General features: G+C 41.4%; 1 protein-coding gene across 2 annotated transcripts in view; it reads right to left on the bottom strand.

The window, feature by feature from the left end:
* The window catches only part of Nhlrc2 (NHL repeat containing 2), a 66,000-nt gene that overhangs the window by 42,000 nt on the left and 13,683 nt on the right, over nt 1-10,317 (bottom strand). For both annotated transcript variants that reach the window (XM_023715463.1, XM_004631545.2), the window contains one exon: nt 646-1,101. In XM_023715463.1, coding sequence (XP_023571231.1) covers nt 646-1,101 — 456 coding nt within the window. The remainder of the gene's footprint in view (nt 1-645; nt 1,102-10,317) is intronic.

Here is a 10,317-nt window from a genome sequence, read left to right as displayed (position 1 = left end):
TATTTTTTTTTAATAATTTTTTTTTTTTTTAGTAAGACACAATAACTGGTAATCATTTTAAAACCAAATGGGGGGCCGGGGAGATGGCTCAGTGCAATAAGCGCTTCCTTGGCAAGCACGAGGGCCTGAGTTTAATCTCTGGTACTGCAAAAAAAAAAAAGGAAGGGCAGGCGAGATAGCTCAGCAGACTAAGTGCCTGCTTAGGCAAGCACAGGGACCAGAGTTTCATCCCACACAGGTCCCGCTCCGGGCACTCTGAGCTGGCCCCTGAGCCACTGAGACTGGGCATGGTGGCGCACACCTGTCATCCCAATCTTGGGGAAACTGAGACAGGAAGATCACTATGAGTCTGAGTTGCATAGTGAGACCCCGTACCAAACATATATATATATATATACACACACACAAATGGATATACAAAATATCTAAGATATGTAACTGAATGATTTCCTATCAAATAGTTTTCTTGGTTTTTGAGGGGAGATTAGATACCATACATTAAATAACAAATATATAATTGTATGATGAAGGTATTAATGCATGTCACCTATTAGTTATTTATAAATTTCATTTTTCATGTATTTACTTGAGATATATTTATAACTGTGAAACGTAATATACAACATACTTAGAAACAAGCTTTACCTCCAATACTGTACTGAATTTGTCCATTTTTCCAAATAACCAAAATTCTATGATGTCCCGTGTCTGCTACTACCAGTCTATTAGTAGCTTGGTCCACAGTTACTTTGCCAGGAAACAGCAGTGGTGAAGGCGGCAGAGAGTCTTTGTAGAGTTTTATTCCAATTTTATTATCTCTGATCTGTCCTCTGTCTTTGTAATACTTTAAAGCTATAGAAGTATACAAAAATAATTTATCTTTGTGCCCTTCTCCAATCAAAGAAAACAGCATGTTTCCACGGGGTCCGAGAATAACCAGGGTTGGCCAGCAGGACACCTCTAGCTCTTGCCAAAGGCTGGCTTCTGCATCATTTACCACAGGGTGGGTGATGTTGTATCGGAGAACGGCACTCGTAATGTTGTCCAGGACTTTCTCATTTGGGAACTTAGCCGAGTGAACACCAACAATCAGAAGACCATCTGAAAAGAGAAAAGTAGGTTGGGTAGTAATATCCACACATTAGTTTTTGTGTCATTAATAAATATAAATGATTGGCAGATTAAAAGAAACAAGTACATTCATGTCTTTAACTGCACTTAAACACATGTACAAAAAAATTAAGTCAAATTTCATGACAATATTGACTTCTACATAAACACACAATCAAAGTCAAGTGTTATTGCTTAAAACTATATCCTCCTGCTAGACAAAGCCACTGAAAATTAATTAGAGTTTGAAGTTTTCCTACCTAGAATAAGCTCCTCTGAAATTCTGAACGACTATGAGTGCTTTTCATGAGTATTGCCACATTATTCTCCTAAATTTTTAAATCTAATTGATATTATACCTTAACAGAATGAATATAAGCAAGATCTCCCATGATGTCAGGTTTTTCATCCACGGGAAATCCTTACTATGCCATTCTTAGAACAAACCTGGTAGACTGTTAAAAACCAAAGATAACATACTTCTTTTATCTAATCAATGCATTATTTCAAAATATTAGTATAGGAGAAAAAACATTTAGGCTAGATTCAGAACAAAAACTCAATACTAAGGTAAAAGACATAATAAAGTTAGATCTCCCCACATATCCATTCATACCTACTCAACTTAGCAGGAAGAATAGATACAGCACACAAATGAGAGGCATCAACGCCCCGACAGCCCATTACCCTATTATAACTACTAAGCTGAAACCAAAACACAGGCAACAGGCACACTCCCCACCGGGGCTGATCAGACCCTCAATCAGCCGGTGAGGACACCACGAAGGATGAGCAAGGTAGAGACAGTATCGAATGCTGGGCCCAGAGGGCCGGCGCTCTCGGCCGCTAAGCCCAGGGATCTCTGAACTTGCACTCTCTATTGAGTGCACACACACAGCCTTCCTGGGACATGCAGGGAGACCCCGGAACAGCCGGAGCGGAAGGCACTGACGGAGCATGAAGGAGTAAGAAGCGACAGAGTGTTACCACGGATTAGTGGGAAACTTATTTTTCCCTTGGGTGAATACTCACTTCTACAGGAGTTTGCGCGGGAGTCAGATCCGCAGCTGAAATGGTACTTGCCTTCTGAGATGCCACGGCACCACGGAGAGCCCTCCTGAGGCCGGTGGCATAGCGAGTTTGGTGTCTGCATGCCCAGTGCTGGCCCCGCAGGCGAGGCCCACGGGCCAAGGCCCACGCCGATCGCGGCTCTGCAGCTCACTCGGGTAGTCTCTATCACACCGCTGTGCGAAGCCTGAGAAAGGTACACACAGCAGTAGACTGCCGCAGGAGGCTCAACACTTTAAAACATGAGGATGTTTCCAGTTCTTATTCCTTCTGCCATTTCCTGGCTTTGCATTGAGAACAGACTCCCAGTTCTGAAAACATCAAGGTGGCTAAAACGCCAGAAAAACTCCAAAGAACCAGGGAGGCTGGAGAGCAAGAGACTAAGAGAAAAAGCGCACTGGAGAACGCGATTCCCCATGTGAGTATGAATCCTCCCAAGTCTTGGCTCTGCCTCTGAGGTACAAACATGAGACACATCCAATAAAGCGTAATAAATGCTTCGAGAACTGAGACCTGAATTACTGGAAGGAAAGCTGATGGAAGACGAGGCAGACTGCATAACGTGACCTACCAGAGATGAACGTCTACTAACACAGAGTTAGCAGCATTCTCCAGAGGTCTATGACAAAATCTCGTCCCATAACGTTCCAATGTCCAAGGAATGGTCTCAGAACTACTGAGGTTGGCTAGGCACAGCAGGGCATGGCCATAGGCCCAGCACTCTGGAGTCTGAGGCAGGAGGGCTGCTGTGAGTGTGAGGCCAGCCTGAGCTATATACATAGTAGACTCTGTCTCAGGGAAGAAAAAAAAAAAGCCAGGTAATGTGGCTTATCCAAAACAAAACACAACAGACATCAATGCCAAAATAAAGTATATTTAAGTTAGCAAACACTTTAAAGCAATGATGATAACTTTGCTTCACACTTACAAGAAAAACAGGGCTGGGGAGATAGCTCAGTACAATAAGCGCTTGCCTGGCCAAGTGCAGGGTCCTGAGTTCAATCCCTGGTACTGCAAAAAAGAAAAAAAAAAAAAAAAAAAAAAAAAAAAAAAAAAAAAAAAAAAAAAAAAAAAAAAAAAAAAAAAAAAAAAAAAAAAAAAACCCACATACATATAGTAAATGAAAAGACTGGAAACAGAGAAACTGACCTATAAATACCTATTTGAAATAAATACACCTATTAAAATAAATTCATTCTGATGCAAAAATGCAAAGAAAGAATGAGTTGAAAAGAACCTCAGGGTTGGCGAGACAGCTCCGCAGACTAAGCACCTGCTTTGGCAAGCACAGGGACCAAGGATCAACCCCACGTCCCGCTTGCCACACTGGCCCCGCCCCCTGGGCACACTGAGCATGCAAATGAGTCTGGGCGTAGCGGCGCATGCCTCTAATCCCAGTGCAGGGAAGGCTGGAAACAGGAGGATCACTGAGTCCAAGCTGCTTGGTGAGACTATGTCAAATACATAAATGAAAAAAACAGATAAAAGAAAAAAAAATGAGGGGCTGGAGAGATGGCTCAGTGGTCTAAAGCACCTACTTGAAACAAGCTTGGCAAAGCACAGGGACCACGGTTCGATCCTCCAGCACCACATGCCAGCCAGACCCACCCCCTGGTGGGCTGAGCTGGCCACACACACACACAATAAATAAATGTAATAAATAAAAATAAATAAATATTAAAAAAAAAAAAAAAGAAAAGAAAAAAAAAATGAAAAGAACCTCAGAGACCTCTGGAACAATTTAAAAGGTCTAAAGTTTAAATGGAACCCTACACGGAGATGTGAAAGAGATTAAGACAGAATAAATGTAAATGATGCTAAAACTTCCAAAATGAGTTTACAGGCAACAATTTACAGAATTCAAAGTTAGCACACAAAATAAGAAAACCCTGTCTAGACACATTTTAAACAAATTCCTGAAAACGGAAGATTAAGCTATTTTAAGATTAAAGACATCTTGAAAGCAGCCAGAAGAATTAAAACTATAGCGAAATGTGGTTGCCTGAAAACTGGAGGTAGGGACAGTGGGAAGAAGTGAGAAGGACTGTGCACTCGTTACCTTCGTGTTATTTAATCTCTCACTTTTCTCATTTGTACAAAGAGGAAAATACTAGTAACTGCCTCCTAAAACAATCATACACTATACGAATGGGCTGAACTCATCTATTAAAAGATGGACACACTATATGAGATACATCTAAACGTGGATCCAAAAGGCTCACATTAAGGGGCAGGCAAAGACGAGCAGGCAGATGAACACAAGGAATAAAGCTGAGCAGATCGCCTCCCTCAGCTCCTCCAACTCCAGGGCAGGTGAGCACTCAGCTCCTGACAAAGGACATCACCTCCTTACTCTGCCCGTCACCTCATTTAATAACCTGGAAGCTCACCGAGGTTCCAGTTTCTGCTTGCGATTCCACTTTGTCCCTATTCTTCCTTACTCATAGCTACCCTTCCTTCCCAGCTGCCGGACCTGCCACCCCACACTGAGGCACCTGACACGTAAATGACGCCTCACCCAGGACCCATTAGCCAACTCCACCTGCACGTCACACATAAAGTCAAGCACCTGTAATAAATTTCGTATTATTTTTCATTCTTCCTACACTTCTGCTCCTCAAATCACAACCACATCCCTGTTTTGCTCCTGGCTCTGTACCTACTTGCCGGAGTCTTCTCTCCCCTCAGGCCCGTTCCCAAGTCACCCCTTGTTGAAGGAAGCTGTCTCTTACTGTGGCGCATGCGCATGCAGCACATTCTGGGTTCTCGGATATTCAAACTGGTTTGTTTGTTTTTAGTCCTGGCTGATGCCTGAAGGACAAACATGTGGCTTACACTACCCCATACTCCTTAAGATTATTTAAAAAACTTTATTGTACATGTTTGCATTACATAGTGATTACCTGTATCTCTTAGAGTTGGTACAGATACATAATTCCTTTTAGTTTATCCTCCATCCCTCCTCTCCCTGGTCCATCCAATTCTTGGTCCCCTTTCTTATTTTCATGTTCCTCAACTTTTTCTATCATTTTATCTCCCCTCCTCCCTCATCACATGTTCCTCCATCCATCTGGGAAAAGCACTCCCTATTTCCTTTCTTCTACCCCCCGCCCCTCATATTCCACTTAACGTTATGGTCTCTGTGAGCATCCATTTGCCCCACATTCCTCCAGCATGTCTTCCTTCACGGCACAACAGCTCTCCGCTGTTGCTATGCTCCTCTGCTGTTGTGTTCCAGACTTGCGTGTGGTGTCTGAAAAGTCAGAGCAGTCAAACTTACAGGCCTTCCAAGTCATCTTGTAGTTTGGAGACCTTGAAGGACTCGCTGTTTCCAAATTACAAAGTGTAACTAACGGTCTGCTAGGACGCGCCTTGGCTGATCAGGAGCCAAGGCCCCCAGGACCTGGTAAGCCCTGTCAGCACGGAAATTCAATGATTCTCTCATTTCCACTTTTTCTTGGATTCTAATTTTTGATGCTAGGTCTAGCCAATTGTCTTGATTTTCCTTTTTTATCTTAGGGAAGGGTCTACAGGGTGTCCAAGTTCTCACTACTAGATCGGACTCGTAGTGATCCGCCTGCTTACAGCCTCCCAAGAGCTGGGATTACAGGTGCGCGCCACCACATGTAGTCTCAATTACCATCTCTACGTGCCCCAGGGATGGGGCCAGCAGGGCAGGCCGGGGGATCAACCCCCAGCCCTTGTGCCTGCTTGCAGGCGCTTTAATCCACTGAGCTATCTGGCCGGCCAAAGCAATGGAGGCCTCCATTCCCAGTCCGCAAGAGCTGGCGACATGTACCTGCTCACCCAAATCTGTGTTGACTGTTTGGCACTTCATTTGGCGGTTCTCTTTCTGGGGGAAAGGGAACCATACTGGTTGTATTCTGCCTAAATCTCTGAACCACTGTACTTTCGCACGGAGCCTTTTAAGCTTCCTCTCTGTCCCTTTCCTCAGCAACCCCGGGCTTGCAGAACCAAGACTTTTCCTGGCATTCAGCTTATTTCTCACCTTGCATACGATGCAAAAGCCATGATATGTGTTCTGTCTGCTAATATTGTGAAATACAGGCTCAGGCGTAGTTTTATTTGCTCTTGTTTTGATGTCTGAAGGAAGAGATGGCATGTGTGGAGAGTCAAAATTAGGCAGTTCCCATTCTCCAAGCCAGATTTTTTCACATATATTTACAAATTACATCAGGTAAAGTTTATCTTCATATTTTAATTGATTAAATAAATACAACTAAGTACTAAAACTAGTCTCCTAGTTAATGGAGAAACAGAAATATTCGCAACCAAGTGAGGAATAAGGCAAGGAAACTTGCTCTCTCCACTACTGTTTAACAATGAGTTGGGGTAGAAATAGGAAGTGAGCCCACACAAAGGGATTCAACTGGAACCATGAAAACTGGAAAACTTCTAGATGATAAAGGAATCAAGTAAAAATGATAAATCAATGAATCAATTAAAAACTGTGAAATAAAAAAACTTGGAAAGGTAGCAAAATATAAAATTAACACATGAAACCCAATAGCCTTTGTATACCTAGAGCACTTGGTGGTAGAACGATAGAGAAAACCCCACGTATTATCTCGCTGGTGTGAGAACCTGAAAGAGTAAAGAAAATCTGAGAAGCACAACAGATGCTGGGAAAGAGAAAGAATTTGTTCAGTGGGGAAGGAAGGCCGGGACGAGGAAAAGGACAAAAGAAAAAAGGGAGAGAGATATATTTAGGTATGTATGCAGGATAGTTTGGATAACTGTACTGCTGATGTCCATTGGTCTATTAAAAGTAGTTAATGCTTTAAAAAAGTTTATCCTTTTATCTTCTTTTTAATTTCTTAAAATTTTCTTCTGTTCTCATTTGTTTTTTTGTTTGCAGGTTTATACCTGGTAACCTAAATGCTAATTTGAAGATAACATCATGCAACAGGGCAACCAGTGTTGAATTCCTGTTACTTCGTTTAGTGAAATTTTGTCTAGTTTCTAATGCTTTTTTAAAACTATTTTGTATTCTTAAAAAAACACAATAGCTACATTAAACATAGGAAAAGATATTCAATTCCACTCTAAAATGTGATTTAAAATTGTAAGATCATTTCTCCATTAGACAGATAAAAATCAAAAAGGATGTCAAAATCATTTTACTGGAGTCAAAGTAGGTTAAGAGGAACATACACACTGTGAGTGGATGGCAAACTGATGCAAGCCTCCTGGTGGGGAGTTTGGCAATAGCTAAGAAAACTACACATGCATTTCACTCTGACCTAACAATCCCATTTCTAGGAATTTATCCTTAAGATATACCATCAGCCATTAAAAAAAAAAAAAAAAAAGGTAAAATTCTAAGATTACTATGAAAAAAAAAGCAAAGACACCTCACTAATCAGAAGCTTCTTAACAGCATTCCCCACTCTAAGTAATCAGAGCACCTTAGAGAAATGGCTGACTTGGGATGAGGTGCAACACACAAGACAAAGCTGGAGATGCTGTGGTGTAACAGCGGAGTGAGGAAGAAGAAAAAGAAAGACGTCAAAAAGAAAATAGAAGAAAAGGGAATTCCACTAGTCAGATCTGGGACAATTTGAACATGGAAACAAAGGCAGGAATGATTTATAACCTTTGAAATAAATAAGAATCTATGAGGTAAGACCGTATGTGTTCCGTGGATTTAATGTGAAGGATTTTTTTTTTTTTTTTTTTGCTGGCTCAGGGTGCCTTAGGGGCAGGTCTGCTAAGGCATGTGGAGCTGGGGAATGAGCCATGGTATCCTGCACCTGACTGCGTTTGCATAAGCAGGTGCTTAAACAAATGAGCTAACTGGCAGCTCCCCTGCTTAGATTTAATGTATTTGCAGCATTTATCACACTATACATGCAAGCTTTCTTTCTAATCAATAGCCCCCAACAGTTCCTTGAAATAGTGACAGCTGAGGTGACATCTGAATACTAAGGTGTTGACTGGAGGCACTAAAGATTTCAGGGAGAGAAAACAGCACACAAAGACAAAAACCAGAACTGAGCAGGGGCCAAAGGGGTGCGTGGGCTACGTGAAAGTCTCATAGATGAGCATCTTCAAAGTCAGGATAAGGATAAGATCTTTATTCTAAGAGCAACAGAAATCATACGAAGAACAAAATAAGTCTGAAGGATACTCTACATTCATGTTGACCCTCTGCACCCGTCCTTTCTTCACCATGTCCTGTCCCTGCGTGACATCCCCGTAACAACCGCAAACCCCACCTGTGCAATCACAATCAGCTCTCCTGCATTCTCCGTATTTAATCCATGACCAGTGTCTCGGGATCTCATCACTTACAGCTAAGTCCACGCTACTTCCGTGACTCACAGCACAATGGCCTTGCGCAGACTCCTACTACACTCTTGTGCCCCAGTGAGTTATCTGCCCAGAAAGCCAGCCAAATCTGCAACACAGGTCTAACCACAGCAGCCTCTCGCAGAAAAGACCTCATTGCCTTTCTGCTGTTTTAACCGAAATCTCGTTCATCCAGCACTTCCTCTCCTTTCTCAGGCTGTCCTAGTAACTCCACTGCCCTTGGGCACATCAAGAGAATCACTCCGATCGCTTCCCATGGTTCTAGTCACTCCAGGTCAAGTACAACCTGAAAACACTAAATAGAAATTACAGAAGAAAACAATCTGAAAACCTTAAATTGTGTGTAAGATAGTGAAATCCCAGGCTACCTTACCCTATGCCACCTGCAAGGTGAATTACAAGTTTGTCCAGAGTATCCCCTTTGTATGTACTACCCTCGTTAGTCATTTAGTAGCTTCCTGATTATGAGATCAACAGTTGTAGTGTCACATTGCTTGTGTTCAAGAAAATCCTATCTTAATAATGACCCCAAGCCAGGTGTGTGGTGCACACCCGTAATCCCGGCACTCAGGAGGCTGAGGAAGGAGGATGGTTAGTTTGAGACCAGCCTACGCTATAAAGTGACCTCCAAACCAGCCTGAACTGCATAATGAGACCTTGTCTAAAAGAAAAAAAAAAAAAAAGGCCCCAAAGCTCAATATTGTGATGCTGACAACGTGTATATACCGCAAGAAGCCGCAAAGTGCTTCTTTTATGTGAAAAAGCCACAGTTCACAACTTAATTCAGAAAAAAAAACCTATACTGAGGTTGCTAATCTTTTTCACTTGTTGAATTATGAGGAAAGAAAAAGCAACTAGTGCTACTTCTTCAGGCAAATGTTAAACTACAAAAGCTACTTAGGGCCACTGTCTGATGACTGGTCACAATGATTAGAAAAGCATTACAGAGCTTAGCATTATGAGTGGTTTCAGGCATCTCCAGGGGCGATGAATTCCCCACGTATAGGAGGTGCTGGGGGACGGTACTAAAAGCCTTGACATCCAGCATTCTCTTCCATCTGGAATGTTCTCACCCTTTCTGGTCTACTAAAGCCATACTTGTCTTTTACATCTCAAGCTCAATTTTTACTTTCAGAAGCTTTAATATCTCCAGATTAAAATCCATTATTTGTCCCCATAGCACCCTGTAATTTTCCTTATCCCTAAACCACAAATTATAAAAATATATGATTATTCAATTACTTTATCCCCATTAGACTGTAATTCTTATCAATTATATAGGGACCAGATATGTTTTATTATTCACTAGTACAGGGCCTACTATGTAAGCAGAAAATAAAGATAGAATAAACAGAACACTGAAGACGTGTGTATCCTTATAAATTTATATGTGTACTTCATATAATCCACACAGGATAACTACATTGATCTGGCTAAATATCTCCTATCCCATTTATTTTGGTGTTAAGTACTGTATAGATTCTTTTTTGTTTTTTCTTTGTAGAAAAGGGATTGAACCGCTGAGCTATTTGGCCAGCCCTTAATACCACTTTTTATTTTTTTAATATACCACTTTTTTTCCCCATAATTTTATTGAGAGACAAATAGCAATGATACAGTTTCAAATCAAATTGGTAGGGCAGTTTCCATAATTAACACATTGCATACTGTCTTCCTAGTGGTTATTTGCTGTACAAGATGCAGACATGATATCCTATTTACAAACACTATTACAATAAATCCCTCTATTCATTAACAGAATGTAACTATATATCTATCCTAATCATTCTGAATACATAGATACAA

The sequence above is a fragment of the Octodon degus genome, unplaced genomic scaffold (genome assembly GCF_000260255.1).
Source record: "Octodon degus isolate 3935 unplaced genomic scaffold, OctDeg1.0 scaffold00042, whole genome shotgun sequence".
Classification (NCBI taxonomy): domain Eukaryota; kingdom Metazoa; phylum Chordata; class Mammalia; order Rodentia; family Octodontidae; genus Octodon; species Octodon degus.
The sequence above is the reverse complement of the archived record's forward strand: the minus strand, read 5'-3'. Positions and strand labels throughout refer to the sequence as shown.